The following is a 25,441-nucleotide window of genomic DNA, read 5'->3' on the forward strand; positions in this document are numbered from 1 at the left end:
TCACAAAATGCTGAGCAAAACCCCAAATTAGACCTTACTATTTAATCGTTTAGAAAGCTGCTATGACAGTTATCAATTCACGCTGTTTAAGCTTCACTATTTTTTAAAAATTAAGGATTATTTTTGCTAATAAAGACGTGGCAGAGAACTTGGTTTAGACTGAAGAATTAGGGTAGAGAATCTGTAGGAAACCTTGGTAAAATGTACGTGAGGCACATCCCACAGCATTAGAAGGGCTTTTGTTCCAGAATCCCTGGAGTTTCAGTAGGCCTGTAATAGAGTCCAGAGGGTCAGTGAATTTGGATGAGGGGAAAAAAAAAAGTGATGGCTTTACTTTGACCAAGTTCTGATAAATTTAGTTTTCCTTTCTATGACTGTAGGATTCAAAACGCAATAGTATTAGCAATATTTGCCACCGTTAGAAATTATAGCTCTTTTCATATTACATAACAGTCGTTGCAGGTATCTGAAAATATTTATGTTCACTACTTCAGATTTATAGTCTCATTAGATCCACCACTATGTGACAAGATCCAATGCCTTAATAAACAAGTGCATGCAGTACTGTATCATAGATTTGTTTTGTTTTGATAACCGTACTGCAGCATAATTGGTTTTCTTTTTAATCCTATGTGTTGTGTTTTATGCATTTAAGAACATTATTCTAGCCAGGTGTGATGACGCATGTCTGTAGTCCCAGCTGTTTGGGAGGCTAAGGCAGGAAGATTGCTTGAGCCTGAGGGTTTGAATCCAGCCTTAGGTAACATAGTGAGACCTTGTCTCTAAAAAATAAAATAAAATAAAATAAAAAATAATAATAAAAAAGAACACTTATTCTGAGCAAGTTTCATCAGCTTCACAGATGGCTAAAGAGATCCATGGCACACAAAAGGTTAATATTTCCTGGCTGAGATCTTCTAGTTGTGGCATTCGACCTCCACCTGGTGGCAGCATACTCCTTAAAGGTTAAATCTATAATCAACAGTTGAGAAGAAACTTTAAAAATTAACAGTATACTTGAATATGATTTTCCAACATTTTTGACCACACCCTGCAATAAGAAATAGGCTGTCCATCGCAACTCAGTACATACGTATTTATATTTCACAAAACAATTCTTGGCCTTACCATGTGACACTAATATTTTTTATTGCATTCTAATATTCTTTCATTAAAATAAAATGCTGGTTGCAGCGTGCTAAACTGAGTTTAGTGGGTCACAGTGCAGTGTTTGACATCATAGGAGAACATCTTTCATCATGCTTCATTGTTCATGGTTCATTTTGGTCTCCCTCCAAATACCTATACATTTTCAGGGATATAGTACCTACATCTTGAATAACTGTCAACAAATATGAATACATTTTTACATAATGTTCAAAAATTATTTATTATTGATGTATAATTTATATAGAGTGAAAGGAACTGATCTTAGGTGTAAACCTAAGATATCCCATCAAAATACAGAATATTCTCATCACCACACCAAGTTTCTTTGTGCTGGTTCTCAGCCAGTTACTTTCTGGGCAATCATTGCTCTGATTTCTTTCACTATACATTGATTTTGCTGTTTTAGAATTTTATGTAAATGGAATCATACAGTGTGTATTCTTTTGCTCTGACTTCTTTTGCTCAGCCTAATGTTTTTGAGATTAAGCCATGTTGAATATATCAGCAGTGTGATGAGTAGCATTCTGCTGCATGAATATGCCACAATTTGTTTGCTCTCCTGTTGATAGACTTTTGGGTTGTCTTCAGTTTGGGTTATTATGGATAAAACTTCCATGAACATTTGCATACAAGTCTTAGTGTGCACACATGCTTTCTCTCTCTTGGGTAAATACATTGGGTGGAATTGTTGGCTCCTTTGGTAAATAAATGAATTTTTAACTATGGAAAACTGGCAAACTGTTTGCCAAAGTAGTTAAATGATTTTACATTTTCACTAGGAAAGTATGAGAGTTTGAGTGGCTCCATATCTTAAACAACATTTAGTGTGGTGTCAGTCTGTTTAATTTGAGTCATTCTGGAGGGTATTGTAGTTGTATTTAATGTCTCTTGGTAGTTTTAATTTGCATTTGCCTAATGACTAATGATGTTGAACACTGTTTTCATGTTCTTATTAGCCATTCATTTATCTTAATTTGGTGAAATGTCTGAGTTTGGGTTGTTTTGTTAATAGCCATTTGTAGCTCTTTATGTGTTTTGAAGGTAATTTTTTTTTTTTTGTAGTTACAAAAATAGGGTCATTTATTCACATTACATGACTGGATTTTAAAGGTAAAAATTTTTTTTCTCTTTACGTGTTTTGTATACCAGTCCTTTATGCCAGATATACGTATTTATGAATACATTTTTCCAAGTCTGTGGCATACATATTAATTTTATTAATGGTGTTTTTTAATGAACAGAAGTTTTTAATTTTGGCAAGGTCCAATTTAACAATTTTTTTCTCAGTATCTGGTGCTTTCTGGATCTTGTCTAGAAAATCTTTTCCTATCCCAGAGGTTGGGAAAATAGTTTTGACTTTCATGTTTATGTCTATGATCCATCACAAATTAAATTTTGTGTGAAGTAGGTGTCAAGTTTCAGTTTCTTTCCATATTTATGTCTGATGTTTTAACACCTTCTTGAAACTACTTTCCTTTCACCATTGATTTACAGCACAGAATTCTAAAAAACAAAACAAAAACTATTCAGCCAAAAAGGTGAAATTGATTTTTTTTTTTTTTTTTCCTGTGGACCATAAAGTGAACCTCTAGGACTGTTAGAACATCCCCAGCCTACAGTCTTGGTCTCCCGTTCATTTCTAGATTAGTTTGTTCACAGTTATATTGTGATTCTCAGAAAGTGCTTTACTCATAAGGTGTGAGGATTTATAAGCCTGCGACTTTTCAAGGGTCTGTAGCTGTACGATCTAATATGGAGCCACTAGCCACATGTGGCTATCTAAATTAAAATTTTAAATTTAGCTCCTTGGTCACAATAGCCACATTTCAAGTACTCAGGAGCCACATGTGGTTATGGGCTGTGCTATTGAACAGCGTAGATATAGAATAGTTCCAGTTTTTTCTAAAGTGCTGGACAGCGCTAGCCTATAGAATAAGAAGAGAGGTAGGCTGTGTACAGTTTTGTAGCATATTTCAATGAAAGTTTCTTTAGTTTTGATAACCAGCATTCAGCATCTACCTTTCTCTTCTGAGTCTTTCTCATTCTTCTGTGATTCTGTTTTACATCCCAGCCGATCCTTCTTCTGTCTGTCTGAAAATTCAGTAGCTTATATGTCTGCTTTTTCCTGCTTAGAAGAAAATTCTTCCGGCTGTGCATGGAGTCATTCTTTCTGGATTCTACCTAGTCCTGGCCTGTTTAATTTCTCTCAATATTTGACAGTCTTCCAGTTGCCCCTGGGATACCTGGGCATCCCCTTTCGAGGTGCTGCCCAGAGGCAAATATTTTGTCTCTCCTATCCTGATTAACACTGCATTTCTTCTTAGCATTACCACTATAAATTTCAAACTTAAGGAAAGTAGTAGGGTACGACCTGTAGCCCTGTGGGGTTTAAGATTGCTGCCTAGTAGTGAACTCTGCTGCCATTTCATCGTGAGCAACCACACAGGAATTCGTGAGATTTGCAGACGCTGACTCTGCCATCACTGTCTTTCAGTGTGGGAATTTTGCTGTCCTGGTGGATCTTCATATATTGCCGCAAGGTTCCAACAAAGATACCAGCTGGTTTTCTGAACAGAAGAAAGAGGTACAGTGAAACTTTTTACGCTTTATATGCAGGTAGCTACTACTGCTAGAAGAAATGTTAGCTCTTTCCAGCTTTCATTTTTATTAGTGGGGGAAAAATGTTAAGTGATATTTATCCCTTTAAAAACAATTAGTATTCCCAATAAGACACACATACACTGATTTTTTTTTTTCCATTCAGAAACTGTCATATCCATTCACTTCACGTGCTACTCTGTTATTTAAACCAGAAATTTCCTACCTCTTTGTTTGGGGGCAGGCAGAAGGGCTTCTCCATTTTAAAAAGAGGAGAAGTAGTAGTTAAACATGACTATTCCAGGTGAGCAGGCATTTTAATCTGACTGGTTTGGAAGGATGGGCTGAACACCTGGAGCCAGGTGTGGAGGTTAGCACAGGCTGATCCTTCACACCTGGCTTAAAGCTGCTGCATTTCTGCCATCCTTTTATTATCATGAGCCTTTGACAGGTGAGGGAGATATTTGACTGTATTCCTTCCCTCATGCTGGTCAGTCAGGAAACGACTGGTCTTGTGCATAGGAGCATGGTGGACCTCCTCATCCTCAGCCTCTTCCCCTGCAGGTGGAAGGTTCCACTAGATGCTAAGTCCACTCCTAGTTATAAATTTCAGTGCTCCCACCCAAATGTCATCATGGTGGAGGCTTCCAAGGTGCATTTAGTTCTCCAGTCCCTGCTCCCCCAAGAGTGGGGCTGGCCAGGTAGCAACTTGTATATACCTTTCACAATATCATCACACTTGTGTTCTCCATGATGTTCATTTATCACAATTGCTTTTTAGACCGAGAAATAAAAAGTTTTATTAAAAGATAGTATATGGAGAAGAAATAGTAGTAGTGGCAAAAAAATAAATACATAAAAAAGCTTTCCTTTTTAATTGTTTTCAGTTAGCTTTTGGAGATCATTAGGAAAAAAAATCCTCCCACACTCCCCAGAAATTTGTAGGATAACACATTTTCAGTCAAAAGGTAATATCACCAGGACTTTGATGTCATTATTTTGTAAAGGATATTTAGTAACTCAAAGCTTAGGTTCATCATGATGAGATTTATCCTTCTTCACATAGATAACCATGGATTTCCCTCTTCAGACCTTTTCTTTTTCTTTTTCTTTTTTTTTTTTTTTTTTTGAGATGAAGTCTCAATTTGTTGCCCAAGCTGGTCTCAGACTCCTAACCTACAAGCCATCCTCTCGCCTCAGCCTCCTGAGTAGCTGGGTTACAGGCATGAGCCACCATGCCTGGCTCTTCAGGACTTTTAAACATTTAGCAGACCAACATCGCCTACTGCCATGCACCTTCATATAATTCCCTGCTTTAGCTCAGCAGCACACGTCCCCATGATTCAAAACAGTTCATTCATTTCCCCAAAGTGACTAATATTCACCCAAGGGGACCTCACCCAACATCTCCTGACTTGACTTACATTAACAGTGTTCTAGAATCCACCAGTCCAGGCCCATTCTCTTCCTCCATTTACCACCTTGGCCTTAGACCTTTCTTGTTGATATTTAATCAGTTTTGCCCAAAACAGACAGTTGATTTGGAACACTTTAAAAGAAAGCCATGCGTATGTGAGTCACCTCTTAGCCGAAGCATGAGGCTAAGTTTTTTTAAGGTGCCACCTGCAGCTGCATTGCTCCGCCTGGTCCCTACTCGAGGGCAGTGGGGCATGACTTAGCAAAGGTGTGTGGTGCGTGATGGGGCCTGCAGACCAGCGCGGCCGTGGCGGCTGCAGGAAGGCAGGTTTGCCAGGAAGCCGGGCTTTTCCGCTCAAGGCGAAGTAGTCGGTTTGCTGCTGCTACTTCACGTTGCACCTTTGAAATACATGTTCGCTGATTCCAACTGCCCTGGGATAATTTGTGTAAGAAAGGAGAAAAGCTAGCTGAGGAAAGGATATGACTTTAGTCCGTGTTCAGTGTCCCAGGGCTTTCATCTTTTTGATCATTAGATCATCTCATGATTGCGATTTCATGAGCAACCAGTTTGATTACATTTTAACCATCCCTTTATATAGTGAAAGCCTAAGAATATCCAGTTCCTTTCTAGAAAAAGGAATTAATTACATGTATTAAACCTGTGTTTATTTTGAGTCCAGCACGAGTAGTCTCTGTACCCAAACAGTCAAACTCAAACTGTTCCATTTGTAAACTTGAGGAAGGGAACGTAAGCCCCCGTTAGCCTAGAGATGTCCTCTCTATTTCTCTCTTGCCCACTGATTTTAACGTGTCTTCTCATCTGCCCCTCACGTGTAGCTGGGAGTTTTGTTTTTCTTGAACTGCTCTGGTTCTGAAGAGAATACTTCCCCAAGTGTGCTGTGGTCAGTTACTCGGGTTTCTTGACCACATTGCTGGTGGCCTACCTTTCATTTGTCAAACCTGACTCATGGAAGGACAGCCCCATAACTAGAGGGGGAAAGTTTATGTGTATGGGCCTTTGCTTTATTTTGGTCGTGCTATTTTTAGTTCTAGCCTTATAGGGCATTTATGACCAAATTTTAGCAATCCTTGTTTCCATGTATGTCTTTCACATATTTTCTAGCTCAGTCATAGTTGAACCCTGCATGTGAAGCAAAATTCTTTAATTGTTAAAGAGGAAAAAAAAAAAAAAAACCCAGCATGAGGCAAGGCTGCCTTTCTGTTGTGTGAACAATGCCAAAACACTCAACTGTAAACGGATATCTCTGTATTCCACAAGGCACTGCATCTTTGGGCTGTAAAATGAAAAGCAGGAAATTCACATTTGTGAGTTAAACCTAGGGTTTTCTATACTGTTTGAGGGGTCCGAGTATTTGTAATAAGAGAAAAGTTTCACTAGCGTTGCTCTTCAGAGCAGCTAAAAACTTTGTTCTTGTTTTAATTTATGAAGATTCTAAGAGATCAACCTGAGATGACATTGCAAGAAACCAGTGAAACAGGTTTGAAGTGACCTGGGCAACTCTGAGCCTGCTGCGGAGTCTCTGGGAAGAATTATCAGTCTTTAAATATCAGTTGTTTTGCGTGCAATTTTACTCCCTTTTCCTACATTAGGTTACATTTTCCTGGTAGTGCAGGAAACACTGTAGAGTATCTTCCCGTTATGCAGTTGGGCTTAAATTTTTGTTTTTCTTCTTTATAAATAACACCAATATACTATATAAAACAATTGACATACCCAGAAATTTGCTATATGGTATGTTGAAATTGAATTAAAACCATGCATTTCTGTTGCCTAATAAATGTTAATCTACTTTGGAGACGTTAAATCACTTTCACCATTAATAGGTGACCATAGTGCAGTTTTAACAAAAGCAAATGGGCACATACAGTATCATTAACAAGAATATGGAAAAAAATCAGATTATGGGTTGTCATTTCTCAGTTTAACCCACTGTGCACAGCGCTGTTCCTTCTTCAGTAGATTTGTAAACCTGAAGCCAGAAACTAATGAATGATGGTCCAATTTTTTTTTTTTTTAATCTGAACACCAAGTTTAAAACATGGGAAATTTTGTATAAAATCACTGTTTCTGGCTCCTGGTGAACAAATTGGAAGATCTGGCAACACTGTGCCTATAAATACAGCAACAGTCCACAAAAACAATGTGGGGAAGGGGGGTGGCTGCTGTTGACCGGACTGTGGTCTGGGCACCCCACGCTGTGTGCACCAACAGTATGCGAACATGCCCTTACTCCTGGCTCCTTCCCTGTCCATAGCCCCCTGCCTGGCCACAGTGGGCATTTCCCTGGGGCCCTTGCTGCCAGCCAGTGTTGGCTCTATTTGACTTTCCTCTTCTGTTTATCACAATGCAACAACTGGTGTTTACATGAAAACATTCTTTAGCTCATTGGTTTTATCACCTTGTCACTCTAATGTTTACATTGAAGTGTTTTTCTTTTCCTTTTAGAAATGTGAAACTTGAGGCAGATATTAATGAAATGAATTTCCCAGGTCACACAGTGAGCCAACATCATGGTTTTCGAGCAAACCTTAGTAGCAAATTTAAATCTATAGTGTTATCCACAAGCACCCATAGCATTCCTTTCAACATTCGTAGCTAAATTAAAAAGCAAACAAAATGAAATGTTCAGTGTTGACTTTTTAATATGTACTGTGTTAACTTTGTGCATTGCATTAAAGTAGAAAGTTATATCCAATTTTTGATGTATTTTAGGAAGTCTGTTTACTGTTAAAAGAAACCATTGATTCGAGAGTTAAGGAGTACTTGGAAGTTCGTAAACAGCATAGGCCGTCAAACACAGAATTCACAAGATCCAGTCCCTTGTCCTTAAAAGGTAGGAACAGAGCACTTTGATTTTGGACAAAAAATAAATAAAATTTCTGCTTTGTAGGGATGGCAATTATGTTTGACTCTGACTGTCATGTTAATATAGTGATACATTTAAAAAATATGTCACAATGAAGATACTTTGGGTAAAGAAAATTAACCAAAAAGCCCTCAGGGCATTTAATGGTAGGCGAAATATATAAAAATAGCAAATAAAACATTCTTAAGGAAATTATAAATTCTTTAAAGGATTTTAAAAAAACTTTTTTCCCTTCCTTTTTGGTTGACATGTAATAATTATACATATTTGAGATACAGAGTGCTATTTCAATGCATACAATGTGTAATGATCAAATCAGTGTAATTAGTATATGTGTCACCTCATTTATCATTTCTTTGTTATGAACATTTAAAATCCTCTCTTCTAGCTTTTTAAAAATAGGTAATAAATTATTGTTATATACAATACAGTGCTATAGAACACTAGAATTTATTCTATCTAGCTGTAATTTTGTATGCCTTAAACCAACCTCTCCCTATTCTCCCCTCCCCACTACACTTCCCAGCCTCTAATACCCACGATTCTTTCTACTTATATGAACTCAGTTTGTGGGAATGCTGGATCGTAATCCCAGCAGATTTCTTAGGAAACCTCCACACTGTGTCCACAATGGCTGTACTACTTTATGTTCCCACCGACAGTGTGTAAGAGTTCCCTTTTCTCCATATCCCCACCAGCATTTATTATTTTTTGTCCTTTTGGTTATAGCTATTCTAACTGGGGTGAAATGATATCTCATTGGGCTTTTGATTTGCATGATCAGTAATGTTAAGCATTTATTCATACATTTGTTGGCTATATGTATGTCATCTTTTGAGAAGTGTCTATTCAGATCCTTCGCCCATATTTTTTTATTTTCTAATTATTATTTTTTATTTCATAGTATTACAGGGCTACAAAGACGTTGGTTATATAAATTGCCTTTGCACCGTGTGAGTCAGAGCTACAAGTGTGCCCATCCCGCAGACAGGGAGCATCACACCTGTCCTTTGCCTATTTTTTAATCAAATTTTTTTTGGCTGCTTGATTGTTTGAGTTCCTTATGTATTCTGAATATTAGTACCTTGTCAGATGAATAGTTTGCAAATATTTGGCATTGTACGGGTTGTCTCTTTATTCTGTTGATTGTTTCCTTTGCTGTCCAGAAGCTTTTTAGTTTGATATAGTCCCATTTTTCTATTTTAGTTTTTATTGCCCTGTGCCTGTGAAGTCTTACCTGTAAAATCTTTGCCCAAACCCATGTCATGAAGCATTTCCCCTGTGTTTTCTTCTACTAGTTTTATAGTTTCAGGTCTCATGTTTAAGTCTTCAATCCATTTTGAGCTGATTTTTGTATGTTCTGAGAGATAGGGGTCTAGTTTCATTCTTCTGCATATGGATAGTCAGTTTTTCCAGCAGGATTTATTAAAGAGGGTGTCTTTTCCCTAACATGTGTTCTTGGCACCTTTGCCAAATTCAGTTGGCTGTAAATATGTAAACTTATTTCTGGATTCTCTATTCTGTTCTGTTGGTCTGTGTGTCTGTTTCATAACAATATCATGCTGTTTTGGGTACTATAGCTTTGTAGTATACTTCTATTTCTGTGAAGAATGTCAATGATATTCAGTAGGGATTGCATTGACTATATAGATTGCTTTGGGTAGTGTGGTCATTTTAACAATATTAATTTTTTAAATTTCCTTCATTTCATGAGTATAGGATGTCTTTTAATTTTCTTGTGGTCTCCAGTTTTTTTCACGAGTGTTTTGTAGTTTTCATTGCAGAGCTCTTTCACCTCCTGTGTTAAATACATACCTGGGTGTTTTCTGTTTTGTAGCTATTATTAATAGGATTAATTTCTTGATTTCTTTTTCAGCCAGTTATTGGTGTATAGAAACACTGCTGATTTTGGTATGTTGATTTTTATATCCAGTATCTTTACTGAATTCATTTATCGGTTCTAACAGTTTTCTGGTGGAGTCTTTAGGTTTTTCTATATATAAGATTGTGTCTTGTGCAAAGAAGGACTATTTTACTCATTCTTTTACAATTTGGATATCCTTTATTTCTTTCTCTTACCTAATTGGTCTGGCTAGGACTGACAGTACTATGCTGAATGGGAGTGGTAAAAGTGGGCACCTTGTCTTGTTCTAGTTCTTTTTCAGGTTTTCTGTATTCAGTATGATGTTAGCTATGGGTTTGTTATATATGGCCTTCATTGTGTTGATGTGATATGTCACTTCTATTGATTTGCATATGTTGAGCCATCCTTGCATACCTGGAATAAATCCCACTTGATCATGGTGGATTTTTTTTTTTCCTTTTTCAAAATTTTCTTTTTCCTCCGTACACACTCAGTGGATGGTATATAATTTTTTTGATATGTTGTTGGATTTGGTTTGCTAATATTTTGTTGGATTTTTGCAATTATGTTTATCAAGGATATTGGCCTGTAGTTTTCTTTTTTGTGTGTGTACTTAATGGCTTAGGTATCAGGGTAATGCGGGCCTCATAGAATGAATTAAAAAGAATTCCCTCTTCAATCTATTGGAATAGTTTGAGAAGAATTAGTGTTAGTTCTTCTTTAAAACTTTGGTAGAATTCAGCAGTAGAGCTATCTAGCTCTTGTCCGGTGTTTTTTGGAGACTTTTTATTACTGTTTCAGTCTCACAATGTGCTGTTGGTTTGGCTTTTCATTTCTTTTCCTGGTTAAATCCTTGTAGTTTATATGTGACTAGGAATTTATCCCTTTCCTCTAGGTTTTCCAATTTGTTGGTGTACATTTGTTCATAATAGCCTCTAATGATCCTTTATATTTCTGTGGTATCAGTTGTAATGTCTCCTTGTTTGTTTCTGGTTTTATTTACTTGGGTCTTCTCTCTTTTTTCCTTGGTTTTCCTCATGGTTTATTGACTTTGTCCTTTTTTTAAAAAGTACCTTTCATTTGTTGATCTTTTGTATTTTTTTTTTTTTACTCTATTTTGTTTATTTCTTCTCTGACCTTTGTTATTTCTTTCCTTCTACTAATTTTGGGTTTTATTTGTTCTTTTATAGTTCTTTCAGGTGCATTGTTAGGTTGTTTATTTGAAATCTTTCTCCTTTTTTGATGTAGGTGTTTTTCCTATAAGCTTCTCTCTTAATACCACTTTTTTCTGTTTCCCATAAGTTTTGGAATGTTGTGCTTTTGTTTCCAGAATTTTTTTTTTTATTAATTTCTTCATTGACCCAATGATAGTTTAGGAGCATGTTGTTTAATTTCCATATATCTGTACAGTTTTCAAAGTTTCTCTTATTGGTTTCTAGTTTTATTCCATTTTGGTCTGAGAAGATAACTGATAGAAATTTAATTTTTAAAAATATGTTGAGACTTGTTTCCTAACATATGGTCCATCCTGTAAAATGTTAAATGTATTGATGAGAAAATGTATATTCTGCATCTGTTGAATGAAATGTTCTGTAAATGTCTGTTAGATCTATTTGGTCTATAGTACAGTTTAAGTCCAATGTTTCTTTGTTAATTTTTTGTCTAGATGATCTGTCCAAAGCTGAAAGTGGTGTGTTGAAGTCCCCAACTATTATTGTATTGAAAGCTCTCTCTCTCTCTCTCTCTCTCTCTCTCTCTCTCTCTCTCTCTTTAGCTCTAATAACTTTTGCTTTATATATCTGGGTGCTCCAGTGTGGGTGCATATATATTTACAATTGTTATATCCTATTGCTGAATTGATCCTGTTAGCATTCGACAATGACCTTTTTGTCCCTTCTTATGTTTTTTGACTTAAAGTCTATTTTGTCTAAGTATGGCTAGCCCTGCATACTCTTGGTTTTTGTTTGCATGGGATATTTTTTTTTTTTTTTTTCCTTTTTCTTTTTAGTAGAGATGGGGTCTCACTGTTCAGGCTGATGTTGAACTCCTGAGCTCAAGCTATCATCCTGTGTCAGCCTCCCAGAGAGCTAGGATTATAGGCATGAGCTACCACACCCAGCCTGCATGGGATATCTTTTCAGTTGGGTCCTTTTTTAATCCAGTTTATATCATTTAATTGGAAATTTTAAACCATTTACATTCAAGATTATTGATACGTGAGGACTTAACTCCTGTCACTTTGTTAATTGTTTTCTGTTTATTTTGTATATCCTTTGTTTATTCTTTTGTTTTGTCTTTGGAATGTGGTGGTTTTCTCTCAGGATAACATTTGATTCTCTTCTTTTTCCCATTTGTGAATCTGTTCTGCCAGTGAGTTTTATACTTTTGTGTGTGGTAGATATTGTCCTTATTCTTCCAGATGTAGGCCTCTTCTCTTAAGCATTTTTTGTAGGGCTGGTCTAATGGTTATGAATTCCTTCAATTTTTGCTTGTCTCGGAAAGACTTTATTCTATTGTTCTGAGGGATGGTTCTGCTAGGTATAGTATTATTGTCTGACACATTTTTTTGTTTGTTTTTCTTTCAGCACTTTGAATATATCAACCCATTCTCTCCTGGCCTGTATGGTTTCTGCTGAGAAATCTGTTAGTTTGATGCAAATATCCTTTTATGCACTTGACTCTTTCCTCTTGCTGTTTTTAGAATTCTTTCTTTGTCTTTAACTTTTACTTTAGTAAAAGTTTAGTAGAAGTCTTTAACTTTTAACAGTTTGACTATAATGTGCCTCAGAGGTGACCTTTTTAGGTTGAATGTATTTGAGGAACTTTAAGCTTCTTGTGTCTGAATGTTTATTTCTCTCCTAAGACATGGGAAGTTTTCAGCTATTATTTTATTAAATAGAGTTTCTATGCCTTTCCCCATTTCTTCTTCTGGAACTCCAAAGTGCAAATATTTGTTTACTTAATGATATATTATACGTCATGTAGGCTTTCTTCATTCTTTTTCATTCTTCCCACCCCCCCCACCTCCCCCTCCCCGACTGGGTTATTTCAAAAGACCTGCCTTCAAGTTCAGAAATTTTTTCTTCTCTATGATCTAGTCTATTGTTGAAGCTCTCTGTTGTATTTTTTTTTTATTCATTGAATTCTTTAGTTCCAGGATATTGATTTGGTTCCTTTTTATGATGTATAATCTCTGTCAAATTTCTCATTCTGATTATGAATTGTTTTTCTAAATTTGTATTGTCTATGTGTGTTCTCTTATATCTCGCTGAGTTTATGATAATTATTTTGAATTCCTTTTCATGTATTTCAGATATTTCTGTTGGGGGGGGTCTGTTACTGGAGAATTATTTAGTTTAACCTTTGGAGGTGTCACATTTCTTTGGTTTTTCAAGTTTCATGTGTCCCTACATTTATATCTGCACAACTGGTTAATGGTTGATTTTTTTCCTATTGTATGAAGTAGCTTTCATTTTTTTGTAGATGTATCTATAGTGTCAATTGGGTAGGGTGCTTTGGCTATGGTTCTGGATGGGTACAGTAGTGTATTCTTCGTCTGATTTCTTCAACTGTAATCAACATCAGTGATGTCTGCGAGTTTCCTCAGTGGCTTAGGCTGCAGTTGTTTATGGAAACTGTGGCAAAGCTTTTCTGGGGATTGGCAATGCTGGGTGGGCCAGACCTCAGGCCCCTAGAAGACATGCATGGGCACTGATGATGGTGGCAGTGGGCTCTGCGTGGGCCTATCCTCAGGCTTCTGGGTAGATATGTGATAGCTCTGCTGCTGGAGTGAGTGAAATTACCAGTGGTGGTATTGGTGGGCCCCAAGCAGGCCAGTCCTTGGGCTCCTGAGCAGCCCACATGGGTGCTTGTGGTGGCAGTGGCAGGCCCTTGGGACCCTAGGTGTGGTGTGTATGTGTGTGTGTGTGTGTGTGTGTGTGTACCAGTGGTGATGGCTGTGAGCCCTGAGAGGGCCAGAGGATTTTTTTTTATGGACAGGTAGTCTTACAAATGGATTTATATTAACACTGACTTAAATTGATTTGGGGCTTTATGCTTTTCAAAATGTTTTCATATGTCACCCTATTTCAGAGGTTCTCAAATGGGAACAGTTTATCCCAGGGGACATTTGGTAATCTATACAGAGAGTTTTGGTTGCCGTAACTGGTAGGGGGTGGGGTGGTACTGGCATCTAGCCAGAGTAGAGGCCAGCAGTGCCACTGCACACCCTACAATGCACAAGACGTCATCCCCCCTCCCCTGAGGAATTATCAGACACAAAATGTGAAGGACACCAAGGTTGAGATATCTGTCCTATTTCCCAGTAGCACAGTGGCATGGCAATATCTTTGATTTATAGGTGAAGAAGCTGAGAGTTTGGAAGATTAAGTGGCTTGCCTAAATAAAAGGTCATTTTCTTGAGGACAGAGACTGTCTTGTTTATTTAGTATCTTCCCCTCTCACCACCTCCCAAGTATTTGCAGGGATGGGGAAGCTGTGCCATTCTGATTTCAAGATGATTCTTTTTTAAGCACCAAAGGAGGCAAGAAAAGTTTCATCTTTCTCTGCTGCACCCGTTTTAATAAAAGGATTTGTTATGTAAAATTTGGATTCAGTCAAATTGCTATACTTAAGGACCAGGAAGGCCACATGTTTTCTTAAGGCTAAAGGTTTCCCACCCCTGTCAGTGACTTGTTGAATGAAGGAGTATTTGGGTGATAAGTGACAGACCTGAACCCAGACCCAGCTCTTCTGACTTCTAACCCTGTGTTCTTTCTACTCTATCAGGTTGTTTGTTTAGTGACAGGGTCTTGCTCTGCTGCCCAGGCTAGAGTGTAGTGGTGCAATCATAGCTCACTGTAATCTTGAACTCCTGGGCTCAAGTAATCCTCCGCCTCAGCCTCCCAAAGGGCTGGGATTACAAGTGTGAGCCACAGCTCCCAGCCAGTGTTGTGTTTTTAATTTTTCTACTTTAAGTCTGCATTTCATAGCATTCTTTGTGGTAGAAATACAGAGGACAGTGGCTGGACTGCTGTGGACCAGATCCTGCTAATGCAGTACCACTTTAGGGAAAACACTGTAGTTGAGGGACCCCACCTTGAAGGCATCCTTGATCTGAAGTGTTCATCCTAGCAGAGAGAAGTAGGCAGATAGATTAATGTTACTGAAAGCCTTGAACAAATATAATTTTCATTTTAAACAGTATTATATTGGATGATGCCTTCTGACTTGTTGCTCAGTACCATTATACATCTTGAGAATAACTATAGGACCTTATATATCTTTTATACCCCAGCGGCCTGGCTTGGCTCATCTCACTTAAGCAGACTTAATTTCTTTCTTTCAAAGCTTCATTCTTCTGTTCATCTTGGGGCCTTTGTCCATATTGGAGTCTGCCGTCTTCAGCTCACTCGTTGGAGTCCACTTGTCAGGGAAGCTTATCTTGTCAACAGATCCCCTTGTCACTGACCCACAAGCGCCCCGAACTTTCCTTCCCAGCATTTGATTAACATCTGCCTCTCCACAAATGTGCAAGCCACCTGAAGACAGGTTCTCCTTTTGTTCTCTGTGGTGGCTCTAGCGTGGAACACAGTTCCTAGCTTTTAGCAGGTACTTAATATGTATCGGTATTAGGTGGTAAATTCTAAATTCCATAAATGATTATGTCTTTCCTTTTCCTTGTAAGGTGGAGGATTGCTGTAATTTACATGTCCTGCCCTGTCTCCTGTTTCCCCCAAACATGTATTCTCTATGCCCCTGTGCCTTTATGTTTACAAATTTGTCCTTTGTCTGGCAAACTCCTGTTTAAGTTCATCCACACCTGTGCTGCCAAAGTGGCCTTTTGAAAACAAAAAGGTGATCACCCCCAGCCAGAGAACAATGTAAATTAAAGATACTAGATAGCTCACAGGCTCTCTGAGAGTCCCAGAGAGCCCCGCTCCGAAGGTACACAGACAGGACAACCTCAGCCATGGGATGGGGATGCTTTGGTACATGCCATCTGCAAAGCTCAAGACCAGGTATCAGAAGCCTTGTTGAGCCCCAGCCTCTGCCCCATCCTGCAGAGTCTTGACTGCTTGGCATGTAGCCACAGCTTTGGGCTTCTCCTGAGTCCACTCCAAGGCAAAACTAGGTCTCCTGGCTGTCCCCTAGTTGCAAGTGAGTCTTGGGATGCAGAATATTGGCCTTTTACCTTGGGAAGGTGAGACTTATAAAATGTGGAAAGTTAAAAAAAAACAAAAACAAAAAACAAAAAAAAACCAGGATGGTCAAATTTTGGGTGGGTGAACACAAGTGTCAAATATTCACTAATATTTTCCTCTTGGCATCCTTCTTCCGTGAACTTCCAAGCCATAACAACAAGCTATTGCCTAACAACATAACTTTCCCCACGACAGAGGAAGTGTACTCACCATATCCTCCAACAGAGATGACCTGGGGTCTCAAGTCCCAGCTCCAAGTCCAGGGTTTCTGAACGATGTCTACACCCCCTTTAGTTCATTCTCAGCCCATATTTGTTAACTTTTCAACTAAATTATAAAGTTACCTATTGCCAGTATACCTTAAATAAATTAGTAGAGAAATAGAAAGCCAAAAAACATAGTTAATATGTACATGATGCAGCAAGGAAGACAATATGGCCATTCTAACTTTTGTAACCATGGAATAAGTAGTTGATGTTTATATTTCCTCCCTCTAATGTTTGTTTTACATTTCCTGTGTCCTTAGCTAATAACTGATCAGGGTTCTTTGCCTTTATTCCTAAGAGATTTGAGCTGTCAGTGGTCTCACCTTGACGGGGTTGCCATAGTTTTCATTAACTTTTAGCAGTGGGTATGCTTCACCAGGTGGAACCCATTGCATTCCTTGTGTTTTATCCATAGGCCCCTCTGCCCCTGGTGTCTCATCATTAGCCAACGTTTCAACTCCTCTTTTGGCTGCTTTGTCCAGTGGCAGAAAAAGTCTGAAATAGTTACATGGTGCTTTGAACTTTCAGACCAATTCATTGCCTTTTGGGTTGTAATCCTCCTTTGAGTACTAAGGAAGCAGAGTCATGGGAATGGAAAACAAACCTTTGCTGAGGTGGTCACCTCCCACTTACCTCCTTGGTTTCATCCCTTAGGGCCCTTGCTTTAGTTCTACAAGGTCCTGCCTCATAATTTTCGTCATAACTGAATTTTCAATAAGCCTCTCCACCATTGCGTAAGGCCAGCTGCCTTTGAGCCTTGTGTGATTTCTTGGTAAAACCATTGAATTTTATTTTGTTTTCTGTAAAATAAGTTTCTTGGTCAGAATCGCTGTGGTGGTGATGTTAAATGAGACCTTCATGAAGTGTACTGATGATGTGGCTTGCAGAAATGTGACAGGCATAGAGGATACATCAAATCCAGAATAAGGATCCATTCTAGTGAAGATGAGTTATTGCCTCCTCTGTGAGGAAAGAGGTCGTGTATAATCCACCTACCACGGCTGGCCTATCTCCCTGCGATATGAGAGTTGATGGGGAAGCCCAGATTAATTGTCACAGCTGGTAAATTGGGCACTTGGAATAGCTCAGCCTTGGTAAGGTTAAGTCCATGTTGTTGAGCCCCAGCAGGACGTTCATCCGTGCCACCATAGCCACATTGCTCATGAGCCCTTTGAGTAGGTACTTTGGCAACAAAGGAAAGAGACTGGCCAGCATCCATGGGATAGGTCATCTTGTCCATCTCATTACAACAACCTCTCTGGTCTGAATGTGTCCCCCCAAATTCATGTGTTGGAAACTTAATTTCCAATGCAACAGTTTTGGGAGGTGAGGCTTTATAGGAGGCCTTTATGTCATGAGGGCTCTGGGCTCATGAATAGATTAATGCTATTATCAAAGAGCTTGATGGAGGGAGTTGGTCCCCTTTGTGCCTTTCCATCTTCTGCTATGTGAGTATACAGTGTTCCTTCCCTCCGGGGGACTAAGTGTTCAAGGTGCCATCTTGGAAACAGATACCAGACCCTGACACCAAACCTGCTGGTGCCTTGATCTTGGACTTCCCAGCCTCTAGAACTGTGAGAAAATAAATTTCTGTTCTTAACAAATTACCCAACTAGTGGTATTTTATTATAGTAGCACTAACAGACTAAGACAAGGCCTTTTGGAGAACATTCATGTAAGATACCGATATCCTCACACTCTGACTTTTCCCCAAATGTCCTTGTCACCTATCCTTCTGAGTTCCTGACATTTTCTTCAAACTACTGACCGCTGCCAATGAATTAGTATATATTTGTATCTCAGGCCATCTCTCCTGATAGGCCACATGGATGGACCCAAAATATACCACTTAACAGTCTGCCCACTGGACAGAATTTCTTTTTCCACGCTTAGCGATGTTATCTCATTGCATTCATTTACTTCTGGCTGGTACCACCTCATTGGGCAGGGCCTTGATTAACCAGGCACAAATTTTTATCTGTTAGTCAACTGGTCAGTCAAGCTGTCACCCTTTCAGGTCACTAATATAGGTCAGAGAAACACACAAACATCCCCACTGAAGTTTGTGCTTTTCCCTTAATAGTAAGGTACAAGGTGTAAAGAACTTGACTTGCCTTTGGATGAGCTCTTTCACATGCCCCCGAACACTAGACATTTAGAAACTGTTTTATCTGGCACCACCTGACATGCCTGTGTCTTAGCATGACAACTAGAATACAGGCCACCTTCTGCCAAGTAAATCCTATCATAATGCCTTCAGTGTGGTAGACCAGAACAGTATCCTACAAGATAGTGAGATAATGAAGGTCCCTGTGGACTGAATAGCATCATGAAGCAAAATGTTAACAGGGCAACGAGGCAAAACAGCAGAGCTATATGGCAACCTCTGCCAGTAGATAGAAACCTGCTTTTGTGTCCACTAGGATAGAAAAAAACAGATTTTGCCACATCTGTAGTGCTGATGCTTGGAGCTGTAGTGCTCCAGTTGAGAGACCACCTCTGGCAAAGATTCCCTGCCTAATTAAACTTATATCAATCTACGCTACATTATCCTGTAAGTTCCCATCTGTCTTTTTAGGCCAAAGAAGCAAGTGAGATAAGACTATATGAAAAAGTACTCACGAATATTTCAAGTTCTTCATGGTAACATCTCTTTGATTCCCTAGGAATTAATATTGATTTTGGTTTACAGCTTTGGTAGAGAGGGAAGATTCCAGAGACTTTGACCTGGCCCTTATTTATCATCATAGTACTCATGTCATGAGATACCGAGTCCACGTGTAGATTCTATCAGTTGCAGAGTAAATCTGTCCCAATTAGACACTCAATAACTGAGAAGACAACTACAGGAGATTTTCACAGACGTGCTGGGCCCTTTGTGAAATTAATTTAGGCCAAATTCTGTTCATATTTATCACCCTCTTGTGGGTCCCAATAGCAATCAGGAGCTTCAAGAATTATCTCAGAACGAATGTCCAATCATCCTCAAAAGTTCTAGGTACTGCTTTTTTTGTTTTTTTTTTTCTCATGTAGCTACCGTAGTAAACTCTGCAGGTCCAAGTGAAAGACTTATAGGATGAACTTGCAAAGATATTAAAGGGTCTTTACTCGAGAGATGCCTGGCCTTCCATTCAAGGAGACAATGGGTCTATGAGTTGACTCAGATCTGAGGACTGGCTGAGCGGCTGTCGGCTGTTCTCCAGGGTAGCTCAAATTGGGCCCCTGTGCACCAGATGTAAATTTTCTTTTCTTTTATACAGTGTATTAGTTTGCTATGGCTGCCATAACAAAATACCACAGACAGGGTGGCTTAACCAACAGAAATTTATTTTTTCACAATCTGGAGACGAGAAGTCTGAGATCAAGGTGTTTATGGGGTGGGTTTCTTTTCCTTGGCTTGTAGATGGCCACATTCTCCCTTTGTCTTCACATGGTTTTCCCTCTGTACATGTCTGTTTCTTCTTATAAGGACAACAGTTACTTTGAATTAGGGCCCACCCTAATGACCTCATTGTAACTTAATTATGTTTTTAAAGACATGAGCTTCAAATATAGTCACATTCTGAGGTACTGGAATTAGGACTTCAACATATGGATTTTATGGAGGACACAAGGCAGCTCATAACATATAGTTTCAGTAGGGTCTAAGTGTGCTCTCTATCTTATTTGGAGTTATGGATATAATCAATTAACCAATAAGCCAGAAATGTCTGTGGGTCAGACCACTCGGACAGGGTTCTTACCACTGGGTCATGGCCCAGCAGTAGACCAAGTGACTTGCCAAGACATGGGCTTTAATTGACTGCCAATTTCCTGCTACCCAGTCACCAGGTGACCCATCCGCTCTTGGACTTTTGTGGTCTACAGACACCATATCTGTTCTGGCCATTAATCCTTCTAGCTACTAGCTCTTACTCCCTGGGGGCTGTCCCTTACCCCCAAGGTGGCTGCCCACCCAGTAACAGCCTTGGCAGCAGTGTCCTTCCCATATTGGGCCTCACACCATTTTGCAGAGGGTTCCAGAGAACACAGGGGAATCATTTGGCATAGGCTGGTGTTCTCCCACAGATTGGCATGTATGCACTTCGTCTACTCTCTTTGTATCCCGTAACAAGGTAGGGTTGGCCAGGTATATAGCTCCTTGTACCTCATTGGATGCGTTCCAGCAGAAGGATCCTAGTTCTCCCACTGATCACCCTTTTTATTGGGCAAACATAAAAGTGACCTTATAGGATTGGGGTTGGCAAATATTTTAGTCCCAGGTTCAGGCACCAAGCAGTGGCTGTTCAGGAGAATGCTGGACAAGCCAACTGCTCAACTCCTGGATACTTTGGCAGCCCTGCAGCTGGACCTGTGGGATGCCGAATTCAGGAGGAGCCCCTCTCCCCCAGGGAGCAGGGAGTCATTGTCCCCAGATGACCTTGGCCAGCAAGCCCAGGGAGCTCCCGTGGTCATTTATCGGCTTGTCACTCTTCCCTGACTCACAGCCCCCAGAATGTGATGTTGTCTCACTCTTGGACCTTTGCATATGTTGCTTCTGCTCCTCTGGGTGAGGGCCTCCTCGTCCTTCAGTCCTATGCTCAGGTGTTGGCTCCTCTGAAGAGCCTAATGTGATTCTGTGTATCTTCTTTCCCAGGGAGCTTCCCTTCTCCTCCCCACGTACCTGGTTCACCCTCTATAATAGCGACACGTTGGTTCCCTGCCTCCCAGACTCCATTTTCACTGAGGGCAGGAGTCTTGTCCTGTTCAGTACCCACTGTACAGCCCGTCATTGAGGCAGGAGCACAACTAGTACTGCTGCTCTTCCAAGGCTTTGTGGCATGCTTCCATTGCCGAGTCTCTTGCCCCTTCCACAAAAGGCACAGGTGGAAGTGGTCTGTGAGTTACTAATATTAAGTAGCTTTTCTCATTTGGTTCTCAGAAAGTCACAACCACATCCTTACCCCAGTGTAAGATTAGGCTGCAACATCTGACTCTCCCGCAGCTAGGGACGGAAAATACCTTCCCTGCAGCCCCACCCCAACCTTGGTGTCCTTTAGCATTACTTCCTCTACCAGTCATTACTAAGTGTCAGCCTGCTAGGTGCCAGCACAGCACTGAGTTGGCAAAAAATTTAAACCAATCCTCCATGCCCATGGCGGATCCTTGGGACAGTCCTTCCTAGTCAGCATTCTCAACCCTTTTTCTAAAGATGAGGACCAGACTTCTTGGACTTCAAGTAACTTGTCCAAAGAGTATATAACTACTAAGTGTCAGAGGCAACATGGAAACGGCTGTCTGATGTCTGGCTTATCCTCACTACTTGAGTATCCCTATTAAGGAGAGGGGTATGTGTGTGTGTTAATAAAATTTTCCTCTAACCATGAGACATAGCTGTCTTTAACTAGCAACAGTATTCTGCTTGAACTACCATGTGGATATTTTGGTTTAAATTTTGTATCTCCCGTTCTCTGATCACAAGATGGAAAGGGAGAAATAGACTCCAAAACAGAGCTCATCTTCCAGCTCTATGCACTTGCCTCAGTGCATTGTCTAAATAGGGTTCACTACATTTCTGCATTTGTGGAACAGGAATAATAAATTCTGTTTTACTGCCTATTATTCTATTCTGTATAAATCTTTTCTTATGCTTAACATCTAAGAAACCCAGTCCTTTGGAAAATGCCATAAAATAAATTAAATTTTCCTGGGTACTGTGGTTTCTGTCTGCGGTGGCTTTCTCTGTGGCTAATTCTTCTAAACTGAATGCTCCTTATTGAATGCTCCTTTAAAATCTTAGCTTAAATCTCTGGCCCAAATGCCGAGCCCTCTGCTTTCTGTGGCATCCGAGGTATCTCATGTGAATGTTCGAGGCTGGGTTCCCAAGGCTTCCTCTCTCTCCGTCGACACCCACCTCCCAAGCAGCATCCTGTGGTGGGGCACGTTACCACCGTGTTAGGAAACCAGTGGGTGTTCACATAATGCGAGGAGAAAAAGAGAAAGACGAGGCGCCAAAACAAGCAAGTTTTTCCTATTCTTCCCTGTGTCTGAGAAACGTTCCCCTCCTTTCCCCAACGCCCCACGCGTGGTACGTGCCAAAGAAAGCTTCCTCCTCGCACACAGGCTTGATTGTGAGCCCTTCTCCCCGGTGTCCCCGTGAATGCAGATCTGCATATGTGGTGTTTTATCTTGTATTTATTTTCGCAGCCCATTGCAAACAGGGCCATTTCCTATCTAAAATAGATTTGAGAAGTAAAATAGCTTTTCCCCTCTGAACCCAACCCTTCCTCCATATAAACCTTCACGCGTTTTCAGAAGAAGGCACTGAAAACTTGCTCTAGAACGCCATCTATACGCTTCATGTTTTCTTACAGGTAAACGATGACAATAAAAAGTACTGTGCCTCCAACAACGGTTAACCCTGAATAAACGCAGGCCCTTGGCAAATAATACTATTTCTAGCGGGCACTGTTCATGTGAGTCAGCTGTCACAATGGCGCATCAGCGCTCGTTCCATTGTGCACACTCTCGGTAAGGATGGCACTGTACTGAGGTCACGGACATACTGAGCCTGGGGGTTCTCTGACTTCCACAGTCAGACATGGAAGACCAAAGAGGAAGAAATAGTCCCTTGTGCAGTTTTACAGTCAAATAGCCCAGCACGTCTTCAGTTATCTGCTGTTCTGTTAAATATTCTCGATGTTGATATTGTTTTTTTCTATTCACAGCCCTTTACAAATAGAAATGGATTTCCCTGGATCTGTCAGAGAGCACCGTGGAAACATGTGTTTTCTTTTTACACGTGTTTAAATAGCTTTGGTTATTATTTACGTTTCTTCCCATAACGTAACTCAAAACATTTTATGGGCTTTCATCCACACATGGAAAGTTTCAAAGGGCAATGATGAGAAAGCAAAGTGCCTGTAAGTCCACTGGTGACTGTGCCGCGATTTCAGCAAAGATTATTTCTCCAGGAATAGGCAATTTGCAAAACTGGAAGTTTTGTACTTTTTACCGAAAGTGCGCTAAAGCAGCAATGACAATACGAGATGCTTTGCTTTCTCAAACACTTGAGGAGACTTCTCTAACCATTTATTGCAATAAATGAACAGAAAACCAAATCTCAAAACTCACCTGTTATGGGCATTGCCAGAGATGCAATGATTGATCCTTTGACCACTTTTAATTTTACTAGAAATTAAAATACAAAAAACAAAGTCTGATGTACAAGACTTCAGAAAAGGTTAGGATTCTTTTCACCACATGAAGGAGGTTGTCAAACTTCACTTTGAACCAGAGGACCTTTTCGATGTTCGCATAAACCTTGTTAGAACGATCCTATTGTCCTGCTCTGAGCTACTGCATCCTTCTGTCCCACCTGCCCCCTTCTCCCTGAACCCACTACCCCGCACTTCAGAAAGACGACAAACTCTCCCTCGTACAGCAAAGTCTGTTGCCTTTGCTTTGTTTCAAATTGCAGTGCCAGCTCTGTTGCAGCTTTTATGGTGACGCGACTCCAGTGTTACTTTTTAAGTCTACTTGGGCTTATTCATATTTACAGCCAGACTTTGTGCTCCCAAATTTCTGCATATCTTGGAAAGTCCACAACAACTCCACCAACTGATGACTTATTACTAGACCAGTCCCCTCTGGGGGTCAGGTGGAACCGGTTGGCACTCCTGCCCTGCCAGCAGTGGGAGGAGAAGTAATGAGAGAGAAAATCACCTGCCCTTAAATGGATATAGAGGTGAGATTAAAAAAAAAACAACAACAAAAAAACTTTCTTTTGGTGATCTGTTTTGTCACAATATTTTATGGTGACAACTGGATAGAAGTTCTGTAGTTCTCCTGTTTTACCCAGCAGAGGAGAATAGTCCTCACCCAGTGAAAATTGCCGTTTACCCCCAGCATGTTGGGAACATAGTATCCTGGGTACTGGCTTTATAGCCTCCAATGGTTTAGCTGCCACATAGCACGTACGTGTGTGTGTGTATGTTGGGGTGAGCAGTGGGGGGCTCAAGGAGATAGACTCACTACAAGGCTGCACTTTGTTTTGGCACATCCCAGGTGAAGTCTTAGAAGGCAGAAACTTCTCCTGGGTTTGACAGATATTAACTATTAATAATGGGGAAAGCTCTCTGTCTCCCTCCCTTCCCGCCATATAGCAGGGTCTTTTCTCATAGGAGTGGCATCTATGTTTTTAATATGTGGGATGACCAGGTATAGTGGGAACTGTTTACCTTGGCAAGTGCTGTTTGTTTCTCAGGAGTCTCATGTCTATTACACCACAGTCATAGCCTTCCAATATCTAGGAAGTGCCTATAGTGTTCACCAGCTTGTCTCTTTCCTTCCATTTTTTTTTTTTCCTTTGGCCAGGACCTTCCATTGTAATGTCAAATTTTTAAATTCCTAGTAACTGAATTTTGCATCCCTAATATTAATACCCGTAAGGAAACTTGAAAGAGAAAATAGATAATAGTTATCTAGCAGATTAAATCAGTAAGAAGCCTTTGATTTTGAAGGGTCTAAGGGATGAGTGAAGAGGCCCTGGCATAGAATAATACACTGAGGTTTAACGCTTTGGGACTGAGATTTGCTAACTAAATATCTCGGGAATTTGGGTGATTCCAACCCAAATGATGATTAAAAACCAGAGAGCTTTCATTTTCAAATTCCCTAACATGGCACCTTAATTATTCCAATTATTTAGAATAAAAGTGGAGAATCTAAATTGTATTTTGTAGTTACTCAATATTTTTGGTTAACCACTTCAAGTGCTTATAATCAAAATAACTTTATATTCACTATTAACTTCTATAAACTGGGCAGGGAGATCTACTCCCTCCGGTACAGTAGACATTTATACTGTATCTAAATGGAATTTGCCACAGATTTCTGAGTGAAGTGTGTATTCATGAAGCATTAAGAGTCCCTGGGCTATTCCTAGGGAGTTGGGAAGAGGCATATTTAATAACTGTTCATGTACACTTAATTGTGTAGCTTGTTTATTTTTGCTGTTCCACCACAATGTTGTCATTACTTAAAACCTAAATTCCA

At 39.8% G+C, this 25,441-nt stretch overlaps 1 protein-coding gene across 1 annotated transcript in view; it reads left to right on the forward strand.

Annotated features, from left to right (window-relative positions):
• LOC123622821 (SLX4 interacting protein) overlaps positions 1-25,441 on the forward strand; it is a 167,413-nt gene that overhangs the window by 99,180 nt on the left and 42,792 nt on the right. Inside the window, 2 exon segments of the mRNA XM_045529439.1 lie at positions 3,665-3,754; positions 7,919-8,039. Of these exon segments, the coding sequence (XP_045385395.1) occupies positions 3,665-3,754; positions 7,919-8,039 (211 nt within the window).

This window comes from Lemur catta, chromosome 17 (assembly GCF_020740605.2).
Source record: "Lemur catta isolate mLemCat1 chromosome 17, mLemCat1.pri, whole genome shotgun sequence".
Classification (NCBI taxonomy): Eukaryota; Metazoa; Chordata; class Mammalia; order Primates; family Lemuridae; genus Lemur; species Lemur catta.